This window comes from Sinocyclocheilus grahami, unplaced genomic scaffold (assembly GCF_001515645.1).
Source record: "Sinocyclocheilus grahami isolate Dianchi unplaced genomic scaffold, SAMN03320097.WGS_v1.1 scaffold408.1, whole genome shotgun sequence".
Lineage (NCBI taxonomy): Eukaryota > Metazoa > Chordata > Actinopteri > Cypriniformes > Cyprinidae > Sinocyclocheilus > Sinocyclocheilus grahami.
In genome coordinates, this window is record NW_015505587.1 from 311,623 (window position 1) to 334,316 (window position 22,694).

General features: G+C 37.0%; 1 protein-coding gene across 1 annotated transcript in view; it reads left to right on the forward strand.

The window, feature by feature from the left end:
- The window catches only part of LOC107550794 (MAGUK p55 subfamily member 6-like), a 16,287-nt gene extending 4,257 nt beyond the window's left edge, over positions 1–12,030 (forward strand). Inside the window, exons 5-14 of the mRNA XM_016232171.1 lie at positions 703–893; positions 1,140–1,289; positions 2,268–2,495; positions 6,432–6,563; positions 6,671–6,767; positions 6,902–6,973; positions 8,342–8,503; positions 8,613–8,815; positions 10,894–11,022; positions 11,147–12,030. Of these exons, the coding sequence (XP_016087657.1) occupies positions 703–893; positions 1,140–1,289; positions 2,268–2,495; positions 6,432–6,563; positions 6,671–6,767; positions 6,902–6,973; positions 8,342–8,503; positions 8,613–8,815; positions 10,894–11,022; positions 11,147–11,323 (1,541 nt within the window). The 3' untranslated portion in view covers positions 11,324–12,030. The remainder of the gene's footprint in view (positions 1–702; positions 894–1,139; positions 1,290–2,267; positions 2,496–6,431; positions 6,564–6,670; positions 6,768–6,901; positions 6,974–8,341; positions 8,504–8,612; positions 8,816–10,893; positions 11,023–11,146) is intronic.
- Positions 12,031–22,694: the final 10,664 nt, after the last annotated feature.

Consider the following 22,694-nt stretch of genomic DNA (forward strand, 5'->3'; position numbering starts at 1 on the left):
ACAGTCTTAAAAATTCCCACCACAGTGCAGTTTCCACCATATATCAAATTATATATTCCCTTTTTTATAATTTGGTAGAATTTACATTTTAAACATTAAAAAAATATATAAAACTTTTCCCTAAGGCTAATTTCTAGAGTTTTATGTATCCTAATACACGATTGAGTACACATTTTACATAACATTACAGTTTGATTGGAAACCATACACAAGTCGTCTTCTCACATTTTTTATTTATGTATACATTTCAAACATACACTTCACTGACTGATTGCTGAACAAGAACACTAAATTGGAAAAAAACATTTGAGGCAAAATTTTTCAGTGTAATGCAAATGACACTGGAAGTGAAAACTGGGTCTTAAAAAAAAGATTTTTTCACACAAAGATTTATCATAGTTTATTATTATGTATTTTTATAATTAAAGATTGAATGTCTGATTAGGACAAGGGTAAAACAATCAAATGTATTCATAGAATATTTAGAAAAATAACAAATAGAATAAAGCATGATTTAAAAAAAAACATTTTTTTAAGTGTTAAAATCTGTTAGTTTTAATAAATATCAAGCCCTGAGATACTTGATTAAATTATTCTTCTTAACATTTGTTAAAACACTCTTCCATCTGTACCTGGCAGTGCATTTGTTAATGCTAGACGTAATCAATCTAGACGTAATCCATTAATCGGTTTCTTGGCAAGATACTCAAGTTATTTTGTCTCCGCCCATTCTCACTCAGGCTCATGAGCGATTGGAGGATGTTAAGCTGGAGGCGGTGCAAAGTAATAACGTGGAGCTAGTGAGTGAGATCCTGTCTGATATGAGCAGTCTGATCACTCAGGATGAAAGTGCAGCAGAACTCTGTAAGATCCTGAAGGAACCCCACTTCCAGGTACCAAACCTCTGTGTGTGTGTGTGTGTGTGTGTCTGTCTGACTGCCTCTTACATGACATTATGTTGACTGCTTACTTACAACTATTTATTCATCCGGTTGCTGTCTTGGTAGTAAAGAAGCAAAATCACCTCTAAACACTTGAGAAATTGGACAAATGAGTTGTTGTTTTTTTTAAAGGAAGATAATTCATTTGGTAATTTGTTTATTCTCTAAACATGAATTGAATCCTCTTGGTATTTTCAGTCCCTGTTAGAAGCTCACGACAAGGTGGCCTCTAAGTCATATGAAGCTCCTCCCACCAGCACCAATTCCACCAGCATGACCAGCTCATCCCTCATGTCGGCTGACACTGTTCGCATGATCAGCATCCAGAAGAAGGCCGGAGAGCCTCTGGTGAGTGACAGATGTTCTCAGTCTCACAGGATTAGATCCCACAGTCGGTCAGATCTTTAGCTCTGTAGAGTCCCTCTACTCACAGCTTGTGTTTCAAATCCATGCGGTTCGTCTGCGTTGGAAAGTTTGTCTGCATTAACAAGATCTAGGCTTACTTGTTAAATTAGACCTTCATATACAACGAAGATCTAAGGCCAACCAGTCTCGAGGAGATCTATAGTGATTTAACACCTAGTAAAATAAAATGTCATTATGTCTCTGCCAAGGTCAGAAATTCACCAGGGTGCTGGTTAAAAAGGCCACTGAAAACCACCTTTATTTATTCATTTATTGCATATTTCATTATATTATATTATATTAAAAGCCACTGAAAATAACATTTAGGGATATTTAGATATTTTAATATATGATTTTATATAAAGTGTCACTGAAAGAAAGAAATGTTATTTTCACTGGCTTTTAATATAATTGATAATATAATGCAATATACATTAAATGAATGAATAAGTAATGTTATTTTTAGTGACTTTTTTAATTAGATAATATAATCCAATAAATAATGTAATTTTTCAGTGGCTTTTACATATTACATTATATATAATAGAAAATATAATACAGTATCCCTTAAATAATTAAAATGACATTTAAATAAAATTTAAAAGTTTAATTAAATTAGTTTTAGATTAAAATTGTAATTGTATTTAAATGCTATTTTAATTATTAAATGGGATATTGTATTATTATTATTTGTTATATTAAAAGCCACTAAATTATTATTTTTTTTTATGAAAAGAGATTGTATCATGTTTATTAAAGGCCACTGAAAATAACATTTATTCATTTTGGTATATTATATTATATTATTATGCCCTATAAAGTAAAAACAGAAAAAAAAGTTTTTCAAATATCATCCCTTTATAAAAAGTATGTCTGACTATTTGTGCTGACATCTGAGATTCATGGTGTCGTCTCTTTTAGGGTGTAACATTCCGGGTGGAGGACGGCGACCTTGTCATCGCGCGTGTTATGCACGGAAGCATGATTGACAGACAGGGGATGCTGCACGCAGGTGATGTCATCCGAGAGGTGAACGGCCGAGAGGTGGGCAAAGATCCCATGGCGTTACAGCACATGCTAAGGGACTGCAATGGAAGCATCACACTCAAAATCCTGCCCAGCTACAGGGACACGCCTCCACCCGCACAGGTCAGCACACCACTGATTCACAGCAAACCCAGTGAAATTAAATGACACCAAAATCTAAAATATTCATCAACATTTTACAGACCAAAAATATTCACACCAAGTTAATGACAGAATTTGTTTAATTTTTATTAGATTAATTGTAATAAATACAAATTGAATATACCTAAATTAATTATTTTGTATGTGAACAGTTAAATTAATCAGTCTAACCTCCAAACAGGAGTTTTTCATTCAAATTCAGATTTTGTGTACTCAATCACTTTTTATTTGTTACATGGCTGGTTTTGTGCAGTCCTTTTTGATATATGGAACCGGGTTTCAGTAACTGAAATGCTCTAGTGTCATCTATTTAGTCAGACATGATTAATTTATTCCACAATCAAATGTGTCCAGTAAAAGAGAGGAAACTTAGAAAAGTGAGCATTTAAAAGGGACATCAGATGAAATGTAAACTTTTTTGCATTTATTTAGGTTTCTGGCATTTCTGCCAGCTCAGAAAAGCTGAAAAGAAAACATGCAGCCAGTTTAGCGAGCGGTTTCAATTTGCAGTTTGATAGCAATTCTATATAGATAGCTAGCTATTTGAATAAGACCACCTCCGAGCCATATACGGATATATTCATTAAAGGTAGGGTATGTAATTTTTCAAAAACACTTTAGAAAACTGATTCGGGCCGAATAGCAAAACAAACTTGTAGCCAATTAGCAATAAGGGGCGTGTTTACTCGTGATGTGGAGGAGAGAGCTTTCAGTGCATGGGCAAAAGATAGAGATGGCGGATAAAAAAACAAAAGAGGAAAACATCTGCGGAACGATAAGGCAAGAAGTAGGACCCGTGTATATATTGGATCAGCTTTCCAGCGCTGGAGAGAACTCAAGGAGCGGAGGCCTGTGATCGGACGCCGAGGTTGCTTTGTTTCTTCTCAATAGGTGTGTAACACAGTGTCTACAAGAGCTAAAGTCTGCCTACACTGGACGCGATCAAACCACCTTTGAAAACCATTTGAAATTTGTCTCAGCATGTCATAAATCGAACCCGGCAGCAGTTTTCTGTCGGGGATTTGTTGCGCCGTGCCGCTCATGTCTGATGTAGACATGGTGTAACATTGGTTTTGCTTTTTCACGTAACTAATCGCTGCCTGGGATGTGGGGCGGAGCTATCAAAATAGGGGCAAGACCCTTTTGGGGTAGGGGCGTGTTTGTTTTGGTGTAGGGCTGAACAATTTTGGAAAATCTAATTGCGATTTTTTTTTTTTTTTTACCAATATTGAGATTGCGATTTAATATGCAATTATTTTTTAAAGCTCTTTATGTTCTGTATTATTCAACAAAGACAAGAAAAATCATTGTATAGTATGCCCAACACACTATTAGATAGATTAAACATAAATGTTCTTTTCTGTAGGCCAGGCCTATATGTTACGATGAAATTAGGTGATGCATAAATTGATATGAATGACAGTGTCTACACCGGACGCGAGTGGCAAAATACAGTAGAAACCATTATAACCAGTGACGCTGTCTTCACTGGATGCGACGCGACAGAACAAGGCATCAGTTTAATGTCGGGTTTTTTCTTATGTCGTACTGACACAAAGTTATTATTATTATATGCCTCGTCATATTTTCTGCATTTAGCTTTTAAATGACCAGCACCTGCCTGGGTCTGTGCGACTTCATCTATGGCTTTTCTCTTCCCTTTCACAAACCGATCCATCTCCCATTCTAAGTTACGGCCTTTGGCTGTTTTCCGTTTTATTTCTTTTCTTTTTCTGCTGATGGCCCGAGCTCGACTTGAAGCAGCGCTGCTTAGACTGATGGGTGTATGACATTGAAGTACTGCGAGAGCTATAAGAGAGCACGGACGTCTCCTTATGCTTTCTCTCGCCGTACTTTGATGTCATACACCGATCTGATCTTCAAGTCGAACACACTTCTTTACTCTTGCATGTCACGTGATATTATCACAAATGCAATTAATCGTTCAGCCCTATTTTGGTGATTTCAAATATCAACATTGGCTACCAGAAATCGCTTACCCTGGCTTTAAGACAAGACAAGTGAAGAGAGGGGTGGGGTGAGCAGTAGCTCATTATCATTTAAAGAGACATGCACCAAAATGGCTCACTCTGAACAGAGCTGTTTGTTTTACACGACAATTGAGGAATTTTAACCAAAGTATGTTGCAGACATTTCATGAAGACCCTAAAGAATCATACCAACTTGAAAAATGGGAATCTGATTTCCCCTTTAATGCTACTGATATGACTGGACACTAAATAAGTGAACATGACTAATATAATATATTTTCAAAAGTACTATTTTTCTTTGAGATTGGATTGGTAAGGATTTGATGAAGAAGATCATCCTAATCATCTGAACTGCTAGTATCTTTCCTAATAATCAGATGCTGAGAGTAGAAAACAATCTTGTCCCATAGTCCTGTTATTAGTGCTGTATAACCTCCTGATGGCTTATGGGTTCATACAGTCCTTGAGGAGGAAAAAGGAGAGACCTGTCCTCTGGGTGACTCGGAATGCAATCGGGCTGAAACAGAGCATGGTTATCCCTATTAATAACACGACCTGTGCTAAGTAGGGCAGATGGGAGGCGTTGAATGCATGCACTCCCTTAGTTTCTACTCTAAGGAGATCTGGGCCTGGAAAGAAATAGATCCTCAAATTACTTTATAATTAGAAAAAAATGATTAGAGAGAAAAAAAAAAGCTAGTGTTAGTAAAGTGTTTTGTACCACAATGAGTCATAATCGGGACATATAGGACTATAATGTACAACATATATGGTACAAAGAAATCGCACAAGTTAAAGGGTTAATTCTGTCATTAATTACTCACCCTCTTGTTGTTCCAAACCTGTAAGACCTTCGTTCATCTTTTCTTTGCACAAAAAAGTATTCTCGTAGCTTCGTAACTTTACAGTTGAACCACTGATGTCACACGGACTACTTTGTCGATCATCTTGGTACTTTTCTGGACCTTGAATGTGGTAGTTACCTTGCTGTCTATGGGAGGGTCAGAGAGCCCTCAGATTTCATCAAAAATATCTTAAATTGTGTTCCGAAGATGAACGAAGGTCTTACGGGTTTCGAACAACACGAGGGTGAGTAATTAATGACACAGTTTTCATTTTTGGGTAAACTAACCCTTTAAGCAGGTTTCACAGGTCCACATGAATACAACTGGTTCAAATCCTGATCCAAACACGTTTAGGTCCTCAAACAGTGCTGCTGCACATCAACCCTGTTACCATTTTCCCACTCTCTGAGAGCATACTTCTAAGCAAGTATGTCCTTTACCTACTTTCCTTGAATAAATACGGTTTAAAAACCTCGCACTAGAGCAAACACTGGGGGCGAGGGTTTACAGGCATCCATTACTTGTGCCAACCCTAAATTTCTGTCTTTTTTAGACCTGAACTTTACTCGGTGACTTGGTTATGTGCAGTGAATGACCGCTGTGTGTTTACTGTTGGGGAAATCATCACTGATAAAGATCCACCAGGATCCATAAATATTTCATGTGAAAACATACTGTTGTCCTTCTCTATGAAGCCCGTTTACAACACACACTAACATAGGCTATCTGTTACTATTCATTTATTTCCCAAGCTGCAGTGTTCTATAGACAGACATTGACAGTGTGAAAGAGGAAATAGCCCCTAGCAATACTGAATGCAGATGTTAATCAATCTAACATGTAAGCATTTTAGTCCTAATGGTTTTCTTTTGTCTTTTGTTAGATGGTTTATGTAAAACACCTTACCAGCTTTATCATCATTTGCATAATATGTCAAAGTCAACAGAGAATTTCTTTGGCCTGTGAGCTGTGACATGATTGCTTTTTTAGGCTATAATTAGCAGCTTAAAATGAATCAGATGTTAATAAACAGGAGTAACAACACTTTCTTTGCACTTTAGGTGTATCTGAAGCCACATTTCACCTACAACCCTGACACAGATAATCTGATCCCTTGTAAAGAGGCGGGTTTGGCTTTCTCTAAAGGAGACATTCTGCACATAGTGAACAAGGAGGACCCCAACTGGTGGCAAGTGAGAAGCATATGAGTTGTATTTTTTTCAGATCTTTCTTTATTTGATTTCTTTAATTGCTGAAATATTTGACATATCGAAGCTATGTAGTTTCTGTTGTTGTTTAGGCATGCAATATAAACGGAGGCCGCACTGGCTTGATCCCCAGTCAGTTTCTTGAGGAAAAGAGGAAGGCGTTTGTAAGGAGAGACCTGGATGGATCAGGTACAGAGGTTTAAGGAATGTTTCTTTTTTCATTTTAAGTCTAGTTATGGACTAAATTATTTTAAGGTTATATCAAAGTTCCTTCTTATTGCATTTATGCTGTAAACAAAGTTCCACCTGTGGGTTTGCTTTAGGAATCCTCTGCGGGACATTAACTGGAAAAAAGAAGAAAAAGAAAATGATGTACTTGACAGCGAAAAATGCAGGTTAGATTTGCAGGGGTTCTTTGTTATTAAGGTTTAATCTTTCAAAAGTTTGGTGTCACTTTTTTTTTTGGCAAGGTTAGGTTAAATTGATCAAAAGTGACAAATGTTTTGTAACACTAAATGTATTTACTATTTCAAATAAATACTGTTCTTTTGAACTTTCTATTCTTCAAACAATCCTGGAAATAATGCATAAAGGGTTCCGCAGAAATATTATGTTCAGAGTTGTGCTGCTTAATAAGAAATATTTCTTGAGCATCAAATCAACATTGTTTTTGAAGGGTCATGTAACAAGTAACATTCAGCTTCGTCATTACAGGAATTAATACAATTTTTAAATATATTAAAAGTTGTAGTAATACTTTTGATCAAATAAATGCAGCCTTGGTGAGCATAAGTACGGAGACTGAGAGAGCTCAACATGCTGCAACTTAAGAAAACATATGCAAATAGAAAAAGCACCAGCAAATTAAGAGAACATCTTCATCAGTTTGACAACACGTGTGCTGCAAATACTCACAACACAACCAAATACAGAAACGCGCTGTAAATACTCGCAATGCGACCAAATACAAAAAAGCATTGCAAGTAGCACAGACCACAATGGAAATGTTTCAAGGGGAACCCAACAACCTGTACCAAAATGAACCATGGTTTTATTATAGTAAAAGTGTAGTGACTTTTTTTTTTTGGCATATTGATTACCATTTGTATAACCACAGTTGTACAAATACCATGGTTAAACTATATAGTTAGTGTAGCAAAACCATGGTTAATTTGTGCTTACCATGTTTTAACTATAGTAGTTGTTGTTGTTTTTTATTTAAATTTTTTTAAGTAAAACCATGGTTAATTTTCATAGGGGAAGTTGTGAAATTTAGCTAGCCAGATTACATAACACTTCACAGTTACAGTAATTGTGTATTTCGTCAGCTTATTTAGGCTAATGATATGCAGAAAGCTAAGGAATCATATGATCAGCTAGGATGTTAAAATAAACAAAAATCTCACCTTTCAGGGCAGACATTGATAAACATGTCTCAGACAGGGTCGTCACTTGTTGCAATTCCGTTAAACATTCCATTGTGGTCTGTGTGTATTTACAGCGCGTTCCGTGTTTGGTTGTGTTGTGAGTGTTTGCAGCACATGTGTTGTCAAACTGATGAAGATGCTTTCTTAATTTATTGGTGTTTTTTCTATTTGCATGTGTTGAGCTCTCTCGGCCATCATACATAAGAAACTTCTTTCAAAAACATAACTTGATTCTTATAATTAAAAAAAAAACTTACCGACCCCAACCTTTTGAATGGTAGTGCAAGTATTTTTATTTTTTTAAATTAACTTTCAAAACTTCTCTCTTTCTAATAGAATTTGATCGCCATGAATTACAGATCTATGAGGAAGTGGCAAAGATGCCTCCATTCCAGAGAAAAACTCTTGTGCTGATTGGTGCACAAGGAGTGGGCCGCCGAAGCCTCAAGAACCGCCTGATTGTGTTGAACCCACTGCGATATGGAACTACTGTACCTTGTGAGTCTATAATCAACATTGGTATTGTTAATTATTACGTTAATAATTAATACAGTTGTCATTTTACCAATAAAAAGTCTCACTCATCAGAATTTCATCTGTTTCTCAGTCACTTCTCGGCATCCACGTGATGAGGAAAAGGACGGCCAGTCGTACTGCTTTGCGTCCCGGGAGGAGATGGAGACAGACATCAAGGCAAGTCGCTACCTTGAGCATGGAGAATATGACGGCAATCTGTACGGAACCAAAATCGACTCCATCCATGAAGTGGTTCACACAGGACGTACTTGCATACTGGACATCAACCCACAGGTGCGTGGTTTTGTGAATGACAGACAAAAACAAGAAGTTTAAGCAAGTTAGGTTTTGGTATTGTACTGTATATTGAAATCTGTAATAGAACATAGTCTTTACATATTAATAGTTGTTGAGAATGTGCTAAACTACCCGTTTTCATAATCATGTCCAGGGATTCCTAAACTTGTCAGTGAAACCTCTTTGAGATAAAATATTTACTTAAAGGATCCCTGAGATTATAAAGCTGTAATGAAATTGAAGTAGCGACAGATCTTTTCTTCCATATTGTGATGTACATCCAACTGAAACCTATTACTGGAAAAGGAAAAAATGTAGGACAGGCACTTGGTTCTATCCATTGTTTGTTGATTGGATGAAATAAGAGCTGAATGTGAGTTTGCAGTTGATTTTAAGAAAGGGGCGGGGTTGAAAGCAGCACTATGTAACTTTTGGCGCTCTAGCGGTTAATAAACAGAACTGCACATATCCTGCGGAAGAACATTCCAACCGGAGCTACTTCTCTAAGTTTGTCTATGGTGATTCATGCAGGTATGTGTTACTCTGCAGCGGTGACGACCCGACCAGGCTACAATAGTCCAAATATAAGTACTTATTATAAGTGTAACGTAGTGATTTGGAATAAGACAAAAATGCGGTTTGGAAGATGAATTCATGATGTACTCGCTCATTTATATACATTTTGCAAATTTTGAACACAGAAAAAGTTACATATTGCTGCTTTAAGTAGGCTAAATGAATGGAGAAGTGGTTGGAAAAAAAACATACATGGATGAATCATTCACAGTATGATCAGTAACATGCATTTGCAAAATGGTACACTTTCCTTTTGTAGTGACTTAATAGTAAATAAGTTAATTAAGTATACAAAGTATTTTTTCCCCAAAACATTATTTATTGAGCTTTTTATAACCTCACGAACCCTCTGCAGTTTTCTCAGTTTGGGAAACCCTAAAGTTCTGGTTCTTGAGGACCCCTGACACTGCACATTTTTAGATTTATATAAAAAAAATGATACAGCATCTTAAAAATGCAATGCTTATTGTGCAAGAAAATGGGAAAAGATCTGTCTCTGAACACTGCCATCTGAACTCTGGTGCAGTTTGAATGAAATATGAACGTAACCCAGACCAAAGAGATGTAAACAAACCAAAAACAGGACATGTCACAAGATGTGACACTAACAAGGATAGAATGCTCAAGCAGACCTGTTTTTCATATAGTCGCGACGTTGCCCATCAAAGCTCGGGACAGGCATCAGAGCCACGTCTCCTCGCAGCTTCACCTGTGTGTGTGTGACGGAGGGATTCCTGCCACTGTTCTGACTCCTTTACACATTTTATATGCTCTTCACGAGTTCTCAGCTGGTCAAAATACCATCATATGGAGGCTACGAACATACAACGAATGCATTTAGCCCAAAACAAAGCATTGTTTTGGATGTTCGGTATGTTGCGAAATCTGTCATAAAAGCCGACCAATCAGGTTGTGAACGTATCCCTATGCCTTTAGGTTCAGTATTAAAATGCCAATGTGAATGCTAAGCGGACCAGGACTAAATGTTTTTTTGTTTATTTTTTGTCCGGATCAAGCAAACCGAGCTACACCCTAAAAGTTGATTACTTTAGAAATGCATGGTCTAATAGCACAGCACAGTGTCAGCTTTTTCTCAGAGAAGGTGCCTGTCTTAATTTATCCATTTAAGCACCAACACTAAAAAAAATCACTGATTTACCTGATAATCGAAGTTGTAATTAGGTAATTACAATGTTATAAATGTGAAAGTATGGGTGAAGATGAATAGATAGTCTGTGTGCTGTAGTCATCAATGCAGTCCAGACATGACTTTATAGTGAAACATTTCAAAATTCAGAGGGTTCGCAACTAGATGTTGATCTGGTGGTGAACTCAAGAATGATTGCCTAATGTTTTTTAAATGGTCTCGGATCAGTGTTATAATGTATTGAGCGCTTCAGAACAGTGAATCGTTTGGTTTAGTTGATTCGGAGCTTCAAAAAGCTTTAGTTTCTCCCATCACTAACAAAAAGACTTTATTTGATAAATGTGCTCTGCAGGCACTAAAAGTACTGAAGACATCAGAGTTCATGCCATTCGTGGTTTTCATTGCCGCCCCAGAGCTCGAGACACTACGGGCCATGCACAAAGCTGTGGTGGATGCTGGGATCACAACCAAGCTACTGACGGTCAGCCTCATTTCGGTTTAACAAATTCACTTTCTCAATTTTTTTCCCCAATAATGTAGAAACATTAGAGAGTTACCATAGGCTCTGAGATTAAGTGTAATTACTTTTCTTTTTGTCTTTTTAGGAAACGGACCTAAAGAAAACCGTGGACGAAAGTGCCAGGATCAAGCGGGCATACAATCACTACTTTGATCTGACTATAGTTAATGACAATCTGGACAAGGCCTTTGAGAAGCTGCAGGCAGCTGTGGAGCAGCTGGCCACACAACCACAGTGGGTCCCTGTGAACTGGGTTTACTGAGACGTACAGCGGTCCAGACACCCCATCATCATCATCATCGGTGGCACAATGATAGGTCAGCGGCACAGAACACAAGTTCACATTCAACGGACCCACCAGTCACTATGCAAATGTACACTAGCCATCCGGTCACGACAGACATAAGGGAAGTGTACTTATTTATTTACATTTTTTTTATTTTCCACTGACTAAACTTAAATAGTTGGAGGGAAAAAACAAATAGGATTTGTTTTTTTATGAATGGCTTGTCATTAAAAAAAATAATTTTCCAAATAAGTATAAGCTGCATTATAGTATTTAAATCAGGGGACTGTTTTCTTACTGTAATTTTAGTGTGACATGTTGGTTTACAGTGCAGGATTCATCTCACATCTCCATCTTTCTGAAACGTGCTATCATACAGTTCAGTCACTACAGTATGCCAAATTATTTAAACAGCTTTAGATTATCCAGCTTCTGACTGGATAATCTAAGAGTGTCATCCTGTTTTCCTCTTTGATTTCATTTGAGTTACATTCAAGGAACGCTAGGAGTAAGCCAAATTTGACTTTTATAAGTATCACAATAGCACTTTATTTTACAGTCCTGTTTTGTACGTACTGTAATAACTAGGTACTAATCCTGAACCTAACCTTAAAGCCCAGAGTATACTTTAGTTTCGATGCAAATGCTTAAAGGGGTAGTTCACCAAAAAAATGGTCACTTACTCACCCTTGCGTTGTTCCAAACCTGTATGAATGTCTTTCTTTTGTTAAACATAAGATATTTTAAAGAATGTGGGTAACCAAACTTTTGTTGGTCCCCATTGACTTCCATAGTATGGAAAAATACTATGAAAGTCAGAGGGGACCAGAAACCATTTGGTTACCCACATTCTTCAAAATATTATCTTTTGAGTTCAGCAGAAGAATAAGAAATTCATTCCGGTTTGGAACAATGTGAGGGTGAGTAAATGATGACAGAATTTTCACTTTTGGGTAAACTATCCCAGATGTGAACTACTGCTTCATCCCATTTGCTTTTTATTTTTCTTCCCTACTGAGACTGTGCAGAACAAATGTGCACCTTGTGGATAAACTAATTAGTGTGAAAAAGTTTCTGACAGATGCTGTGCCCCCTATTACATAGTATGCAAAAAACAGTCTGCAAACAATAGTATTACGTCCAAATTTTTGAATGGTTGCAAAGTAAATTCCAGTTCAAATTTCAGATTTGCATAATTTCTGCCCACGTTCTACGTCGCCAACTTGCCCGCCCACAAACAGTCAAATCTCCGTGTGGTTAACATCATGTCGAGAAGACGATGTATCCTACGCTGTGAGAGTAAATTTGTTTCATCACATCTTATAATTACCACAAACTTGTTAACACTTGACACTTACCACTAAGAAACGTCGTGCTTGCGAATCGAGACTGATGATGAAACGGTTGTAGTTCAACCGTTTCATCATCAGACTCCGGCTCAAATTGGTAAGGTACAATCGATACCATCTTTTCTATGTATTGACAAGTCTCCAGGGTTGTCATTCCATCATGGCAATGGGCGTTTAGTTTCCGACATGCGCTGTACGCGGTAGACCAATCAAGAGCTAATATCTCTACAGCTCTGGACCAATCACAAAGGACTGCGCCATCTGACCAATCACAGCAGTGAGGGCTCACGGAAAGGAGGGGTTTAGAGAGACTGATTCTTTGAACTGCTTCGCACGAGTCGTTTACGAATCATTTAGAAATGAGGTAAAATTAAATAGTTTTTTTAAATAGAGTTTTTGTTGTAAACATGTATGTAAACATGTTTTAGGAGGCTCATAAAGCAATGTTAGCAACCTTAAAAATGGCATAATAGGGGCACTTTAAATGAGTTGCATCTGTCTCTTAACTGCCTCACACAAGTGCTTGTCACAACACCGGTGGTTATTGTTCTCGAGTAATTTGTTGTTTGTTGTCATTCATTTCTTTTTGGACTGTGAAACAACGTCCCAGGCCAGTGTTGCCACCTTATGGACAAAGTAATTAGTGCAAAAAAAATTCAAGGCCCATGCGGGAGCTGTGTAAAGTACTGCAAACATACTATACTCAGCAGTATAATGAAGTATGCTTTGAGCTTAAGGGTTGGTTCACGCAGAATTAAGTTTTTGTGTTCCACTGCGCTGCTTTTTAATCGTTATATTAATGCTTCCCACTACTTTTCAGTGTCTTGTTTTGGTCAAGTTGAAAATGCTCAACCTTGGCTGATTATTCCGTTCATCAGCACTGCACCTCTGCATTTGGATGTATTTACACCGGTGGTTATTGTTCTCGAGTAATTTGTTGTTTGTTGTCATTCATTTCTTTTTGGACTGTGAAACAACGTCCCAGGCCAGTGTTGCCACCTTATGGACAAAGTAATTAGTGCAAAAAAAATTCAAGGCCCATGCGGGAGCTGTGTAAAGTACTGCAAACATACTGTACTCAGCAGTATAATGAAGTATGCTTTGAGCTTAAGGGTTGGTTCACGCAGAATTAAGTTTTTGTGTTCCACTGCGCTGCTTTTTAATCGTTATATTAATGCTTCCCACTACTTTTCAGTGTCTTGTTTTGGTCAAGTTGAAAATGCTCAACCTTGGCTGATTATTCCGTTCATCAGCACTGCCCCTCTGCATTTGGATGTATTTGCGCGACCCCTATAGTTTTTTTTTTTTTTTTTGAAAGCAAAAGCCTGTTCTGTGTGAACAGCCCCTAAACCTAATCTTAACTCAAGTCCAATTTACCTTATATTACTTAGTACTTTATGCAAGTAAGTGAATGTACTATAAAATAAAGTGGATCCAATATCATTGTTTCAATTTTATCGTTGCAGAATTATGAGCTTAAGTCATTGTGTTGCTTGTAATGTGCTAGTATACAGAATCAGCTAAATGCCTTTTACACAGGCACAAAATCACATTCACACATGGAATATAGACCAAGTGTCTTGATCACAAGCTACCTGGCCTCACAGATTTAACCTGTCATCTAGCTGTATTGTGATGTACCTCTGTCCCTGGTGACTTGCTCCAGTGTCTTTTTCAAGGCTTTGTAACTCAGATTTTTATCCAGCTTACTTATTCACTTGAAAATTCTATATTTTGTGATACAGAGAGTTGTATTTTCTGAAATTAAACGGCTGTCTAATAAATTAATCTTAATTTTGGATCACTTTATTTGAGATTCTTTTTATTTTCTGGTGTGCATATGATTGTTCTCCTTTAGTTTAGATGGCAGGAAAGTGGGTTCAGGAAATTACAAAACTGGATAAAATATGATGTAAACAATTTATTGTGCATTTTCACAAGAGTGTATGTCCACTTTAAAAGGTTTGATAGTGAAGAAGTGCTTTTAAAAAAAATATTTATTACAAATATTTAAAAACACTTTCTAAATTATTACTGTTTTCACTGATGTCATGCATAAAATAGCTGAAAGGCCACTTAAGGATCCTTTTTTTTTTTTCCCTTCTAGTCCCAGTTTGTAGATTGTCCACTCACAGGCTTTAGTGCCCTTTGGTCCTCAACTTACAGCAGGTATTTTGGCTTTGCTGTTGTACTCCATTCAGACAGGGGGCGCTAAAGATGCCAAGCCTTGAACTGCAATGCACAGCATGAGGGGATGGCGATCCTGTGGGTTGCTGATTTTTGTAACAAGTGAATCCTTCTCCTTAAGCAGTGTCACGTTACAGGAAGCAAAGAGTGATGTAATCTTCTTGAAAACCTTCTCATCGGTTAACGCAGCCAGAGCAGCATCTTTCAGAGAGGACTTCTTATTTAGTCATATTTTGCACCTGCAGGACAATGGACACGTCATATAGGCAGAGAAATGAAGCTCTGTTGCTTACATGTACAGAGCTGCTCCGTTTGTTGTCCTACAAGCCAGAAGATAATTAGCATGCTCAAGTTAATGATTTCCCTTAGGAATTTTCTGAGTTTTATAATGATGGCTCTGGATTTATGAGTAAATTAAGGCCTGTAGTTCACACCACTTAACTTTTGCGAAGCTTGCCAACAAAACAAATTCTGTCATTATCACTATTCAACTTGTGTGTGTCTTGTTGATATGTCCTTGAAGATTAACTAATGAACTGTGCTAGAACCACCAAATATTATACCCATTTAACCTTTTTTTGTTGACACCCTTTAAAGTCATTGTGTAATTTACACACATCCTCAGGAATTCAACCTGTTTTGTGCTTTCAAACCATATGCTACCATTCAAATGTTTGGGGTCTGTAAGATTTTTGTTGGACTGTTTTTGAAAAGTCTTTTATACTCACTAAGGCAGCACTTATTTGATCAATAATTTATTCCTGTTATGTCAAAGCTGAAATTTCAGCATTACTCCAGCCATTACATTCACATGATCCTTCATAAATTATTGTAATATGCTGATTTGGTGCCCAGAAAACATTTACTTGAAATAGAAATCTATTGTAACATTATAAATGTATTTTACTGTTACTTTTGATCTATTTAATGCACCCTTGCTAAATAAAAAAAAATAATTTATTTAAAAATCTTACCCAAACTTTTAAACCGTTGTATAAGTTGCTAAATAAGCATTACAATTGATTGTATGACTCGTGTGAACTCGCATCCAAATTTCAGCAATTGGTTAGCCACTTAGATCCATCAAATGTCACATCTGAGTTATGGCACTGTAATTTATGTTGCAAAACAACATGTGAAAGTCTCTTTAAATAATGTTCCCCACAAGCATTTGTGACCTGTGCTGGCAAAATGAGTCGGAATGAGCACATTTTCAAAAATGAGTTTGAATCATTTTCACATTCTACATTAAAATACCTTCAAAATAATATATAACTTGTTGGAATCAGACAAAAAAATGACTGATCTACAGCCGTTTGAAGGCGATAGAGTTGGCAAAGTAAATTGAGAAAATCGAGTTAAAGGGGTCATATGATGCGATTTCAAGTTTTCCTTTCTCTTTGGAGTGTTACAAGCTGATTGTGCATAGATAATATCTCTTTGGTGTTGAGACTTTAGTCTTTGCAACTTCAGGGATCTTATTTCTCAAAGTTAAGACTGCCACGCACCCCTAAAACGGCTCGTTCTAACACGCCCCCACATATCTACCTCACTATGTGGAAATATTAGCATAATGCTGCCCAAATGTGCACGCAAAGAAAGAAGGCGTGGTTTCAGTAACCGCAGTTAGTGTTGAAGCAGCCATGTCAGAGAGACGCTGTGTGTTTCTAGGCGAAAGCAAAAGCACTTTATTTGGCCTTCCGAAAGTAGATGCATTTAGGAATCTTTAAGATGACTTACAACAGAACAGCAATGCATTTTATGGACGACCGTTTCGTGAACCTAGGAGAGGAGGTAATTCTGACTTTGCTATGACAATCTGGCGCTTCTGAATCAGCTACTGTTTTGTTATTAGTTTAAGTATTTGCTATTGACTGTTCAAATGCGGAGTTTCTGAAGATTCCAAAGCAAAATCATCAAGCAACGTTGCATAATTCTTTTCTTGGGAATAATTACTATATTATAAATCACAATGTAGCTGTTTTTTTATTTTATCTTTGTTATTAAAAATAAGAACAAAGATGCAAACAGTCGTTTAATCAAGAGCAGCAAACGATTCCGTATTTTCTTTTAATGTTTGATTAATATCAAGACCGATCAATATTTTGACCTACTGTAATGCATAGGTCTAATATGTTACACATCAGATTTTTTCCCAACCATTAACTAAACGTTCATGTAAGACATAACGGTTTATGTTTGTGTGAATCTGGCCAAGACATATTTCGCAATGTACTTTATAGGGAGATGGCGCGCTGTCGGAGAGGGGCGCGTGGCTTTACAAATGTCAGTCAGCGCGATCGTTTTGTTTTCATAGGTATGGGTTTGAAAATCATATTTTACTAGTTCAGACTCTTGTCATACAGAATTCACAATGAATATTCATAAAGCTGGAATGCTGTGTTTTGCAACGACATACAACTTGTGGTGAGAAGCAGCAGCAGTCGTCCAGAAGTGAGAAGAGAAAAGGGTACTCCTCTCAGAAAACGTACAAATAAAGATCATTTTAGATGTTTAATTACTATTTGAAGCATTGGGATCACTAGAAGAGGGCTTAACGAACTCATTTTTGCGAAAACCTCAATTTTTTTCCCACTTCTTTTGGTTGTAGCTCAATATTAGACCATGCGCATTCCGACTCATTTTGCCAGCACCGGTCACATGTTTACTCATAAGTCCAACCTGGAAATTACAGAGGGACCCTATAGCTAAGTAGCCCTGCAAGAAAGTCTATAAAATGGCATCATGACTGAATACTTCTATTTAACAGGCCAAATTTATTACTACATATGGTATTAATGTTTCCATTTTTGATGGAAAACCCGTTATTAATACTAAGTACTGTTACTTAATATGAAGATACTTACAAGATGAAGCAGAGCTTGCAGGGTTGCGCAACTGTAGCAGGAGCTCAAACAGGGCAGAGACTTTCATCTCTACATGAACACATGATTGTTTATGAGAACAAGGGTCAATTTGACTGCAGGTGTATGACGATGACTCTGGCCTTGTGGCTGACAATAATGCATAGAAAGTGAAATTACTGATTGCTTTTATAACCAGATAATACTATACAACTCCATCTATGACCTTTATTCATCAAAATGCTTTCACTTGAACTGAACTGCTTTCCAGAGGGCTTTGTGTCAGTAGTCTTCTGTACAAGCTCCAGCGTGGCCTTCAGAGCAGGCACCTTATCTAATGTACTGGGATCAGGCTGCGTCCCACCACACAGGTCCTCTAGCTGAGAGAGGGACAAACAAGTCCAAAGACATCCAACATGTCTATTATTACTGTACTCTACCGTTCAATCAATGAAAACAAAAATCAATCCACCAAAGATGTATTGTACTTTTATAACATTACAAAAGATTTCTAGTTCAAATAATTTGTTTGAACTTTACATTCATCATAGAATTCTGGAAAAATTAGTTGAGCAGCACCAACGGACTTTAACATTGATAATAAGAAGAAATATTCCTTTAGCACAAATGACCATGTTATAACATTCCTGTGGCTCAGTGGTAGGGCATTGGGTTAGCAGTACAAAGGTTGTGGGTTCAATTCCCAGGGAACACACATACTGATAAAAAATGTATAGCCTGAATGCACTGTAAGTTGCTTTGTATAAAAGCGTCTGCTAAATGCATAAATCTAATTTTAAATTTAAATGTAATAATGATTTCGTAAGGATCAAGTGACAATGAAGACTCGAGTAAATGTTTTAAAAATGCAGCTTTGTCATTACAGGAATAAATACAATTTTAAAATATATAGAAAACAGTTATTTTAAATGGTAAAATTTGAACATATTACTATTTATTGCATTTTTGATCAAATAAATGCAGCCTTGATGAGCTACATATATTAAAGATAATTAGGCATTTATTGTAGAATAATTCTTACTTTTTCAAACAAACAAAAAAGTAAGATTCCCCCGGCTCACTCACTGCGTCCGTCCTCCAGCTTGCTGATGGCTGCACTGTCCTGCAGGAGCAGAGAGATCTGCTGGAATAATGAGGAGCGTGTGCTGGATGGGAGTTTAGAGAGAACTGTAAACTAGATCTGGGAGGACTCCAGGGGCAAAGAGAGAGAAATAAAGCATTTTTATGGAAATAAAATAAACCGTATAGTATTAACTAGGGGTGCACGATAGGATTTTTTGGGGCCGATACCGATTTTAACAAACACTTATTGGCCGATTCCGATACCGATATTTGTCACTTCCTCTCTTATTTGAAATTTTGGCATCAAAATAGATAGTATTTTGATCATGTTTTAAATCAGCAAAGTTCAAAAACACCTGCATTAAATTATACTAGCAGTTTTATTGCTGCATCATCAAATAATTTCTAATGAACTTGGATTGGATCCATTTAACATTCAGCAGGCTACCATAAATACAACAGAACAAAGATACATATTAAACAAACAGTGCTTTTTAGGTAGGTTTAACAGTTTTCAGGTACAGAAATAAAGTAAACAAATGTAAAATAACACTTCACTGTATAAATTAAATGCATATCAATCCTTCTTTATTGTAACAGACTTTATTATGATTAATCTTCTAATTAGTTTTTGTATACATTGTAATATTTTTTGTAAGTTTAAATATGTATGAGATCTTATTTTACTAAAGCGGTACTCTTATTTTGATGGGTTTTCTAGTCTACGGAGCAGCTATATGGGTAATGAAAGCACACCGTTCTTCGGATTTAAAGTTTGTCAGTACCCCCCAAAGAGGCATGAGATCTGTATATATTTGTTTACTGTTAATTGTAATAAGTGTTTTGTGTAATTCGCTGTATGTTGATGATAATGCAACTGAGAGAGAGTTTAATGTGCACTTCTCGTGCTGTGTTTTGTTTAGCTCTTATGGTGATTTATTTGGAGTGAAAAAGGACGCAATAAACTTAAAACATCAGTAAAGTTTTGGTCATCATTCAGATGAGGTTCGCTACAATTGCGAAAGTTGTTACACTTCTAAAAACGGTGTTCAATCACCGTTTAAAACAATTATAATTTCCACATATGTACAGGAGTCTATTATGGAAGCCCATTTCCGCCACTAAATAAAAAAATTTAAAAAGGTAATTGCGACTTTTTAGCTCAGACTTTTTCTCGCAATTGCAAGTTTTTCTCAGAATTGTGACTTCATAACTTGCAATTGCGAGTTTATATCTCACACTTCTGAGAAAAGAAGTCAGAATTGCAGGATATCAATTCTGAATTGTGAGATGTAAACTCGAAATTGCAAGGAAAAAAGGCAGAATTCTGAGTTTATATCTCGCAATTCTGAATTTCTATTTAAAAAAAATTATAATTTCCACATATGTACAGGAGTCTATTATGGAAGCCCATTTCCGCCACTAAATAAAAAAATTTAAAAAGGTAATTGCGACTTTTTAGCTCAGACTTTTTCTCGCAATTGTAAGTTTTTCTCAGAATTGTGACTTCATAACTTGCAATTGCGAGTTTATATCTCACACTTCTGAGAAAAGAAGTCAGAATTGCAGGATATCAATTCTGAATTGTGAGATGTAAACTCGAAATTGCAAGGAAAAAAGGCAGAATTCTGAGTTTATATCTCGCAATTCTGAATTTCTTAGAATTGCAAGAAAGTAAAAATTCTGAAATATACACTCGGAACTGCAAGAAGAGAAGTCAGAATTGTGACAATTACCTTTTTTGTATCTCTTTGCGGAAATGGGCTTCCACAGTCTTTACTACTTAATCATTATTTTTGAAATATTAATAATAAAAAAAAAAACTTTCCCCCTTTAAACTAGACTCACATAATTCTAGACTCTAAATTTCACATAATATAATATGCCTAATATAATATAATAATGCCTAATATAATAATGTGATATAACAATCAAGCATACTTAGAAAAGCAAAGCATATTTCTTAGACAACTTCAGCCTTAAATTTCAGTTTGTGATCAAGGGCAAACAAAAAAGGGAAGGGAGGACTTCATGGAAAAACAGAAATATAACAAGAATTTTAAGCACAAACAACACGCCATGTACGTTCATTTCCTTATTTTCATTCACCAGTGTCCATATCTGTCACTACAGGTGAGATTCACTTGTATTTAAACCACATCCATATCACAACACTCCCTTATCTGACCAAGCGTGTAAAGGCAGCAGCTCTAAACTGGGTGTGCCTCACACGTCCTAAAAAGTGAAGCTGTGAACTCTTTGATCGCCCCCTGGTGGCTGGCTGCAATACAGGTAATAAACCCCGCCCTCTCCATGTAAACGAATGGGACTTGAGTCAAAATAAAAAAATTAATTACACTTCCAATACAATTTTCCGAAATATGGTTTTGGTCATTTAAGGTAGTTGTTATCACGCTGATATATGTTCAATTGTTCGTTTTGTGATAAGTTTGATTTTAGCTAGTAATTTGATGCTATAAAAACAGGGCGTGTCGTTATGGTTGATTGGGTCTGCGGGAGTTTGATACCGCGGCTCCAACCCACAACACTACTGCGCAGACTCTGGCTCCCGAAACTCTACTGCGCAGACTCTGGCTCCAACTGACGTCATTTACTCAAGATGACAGCGGCCATACTGAGATGCTTTGGCTTCACTTTTCTATAGTGGAAGGAAGTGGAGACGCGTCATCCATCTTTTTTTACAGTCTATGCTCTAAACACACTAATCTGGTCAGTCCCTCACCTAGATTTGGAATACTGTACGAGCTTCTGGATATCTACCTCCTGTTTCAATAGGTTTCCAAACAATGACTGAAGTTTGCTGGAGACCCCCCCCCCCTACATTAATGTCCCCAGCCCCAAGTTCTGCTGCAACACTTCCACTTTTGTTATCCACAACTTTGCCATTATAGATCAAAAAGTCTGTTTCAACCACAAATGTGGACAAAAATAACAATGTATATCAGCTCTCCTGAACACATAACACCTTGTTAAACACAAAACCACCTGATTTTAAAAAGAGTTTAACTCACAAACCATTTTGGGAACAATTTTCACATAGATAACATGATACTACAGTCCCTTGAGAACAAGAAATGTACTTAATTGAATGAAATGTGCACTTGTAGTGTACTTCAAACCATAAAAAATAAAAAAACTGTGCAGATAATATAACATTTTACGTAAAGAGAACATGTTTCTTAAAGTCCCCCTGTAGTGAAAATGAAGTTTTTTTATGTTATGTCGTTCTTTATGGTGTTTTTAATATGCTTTTAGACAAACCCTGTGCCAATCTATTAATTAACATCATTGCTGAGTATTTTCTCCTTAAAACTGTAGTTTCCCAGTGGCAGTCCAAGAATTTGTGATGGCGCCGACGCTGATGGCTGCCTCCGTCACGTGCTCCGCAGTTGTTTTTATGTTTTTGTTAGTTTGTCCTGTCTTTAGTAATATCCCTGCAATCAGTTTCACCAGAGACAAATTGCTGGACATTCGGAAGTACACACCACCTGATATTTCACTGGTTTTCGATTGTTCTGATGTTTTGCTGGACATTGTAGTCGGGGGAGCAGCGGCGCTGTTCAGGCGCTTCAGGACGCACAGACGGGGGAAGCGAGCCGGCGCCCTCGTCAAGCTCAGGCAGCACGGATTCAGAACGCCGTTGCCTAGCATCCATCTGGCGAACCTCCGCTCTCTACCCAACAAAATGGACAAACTCCTTCTGCTCTCCCGGACAAATAAGGATTTTTCAAACTCTGCTGCTCTGTGTTTCACGGAAACCTGGCTGAAAGACGCCATTCCGGACAGCGCGTTGAGTCTGCCGGGCTTTCAGCTGTTCAGAGCAGATCGCGACGCAGAATCAAC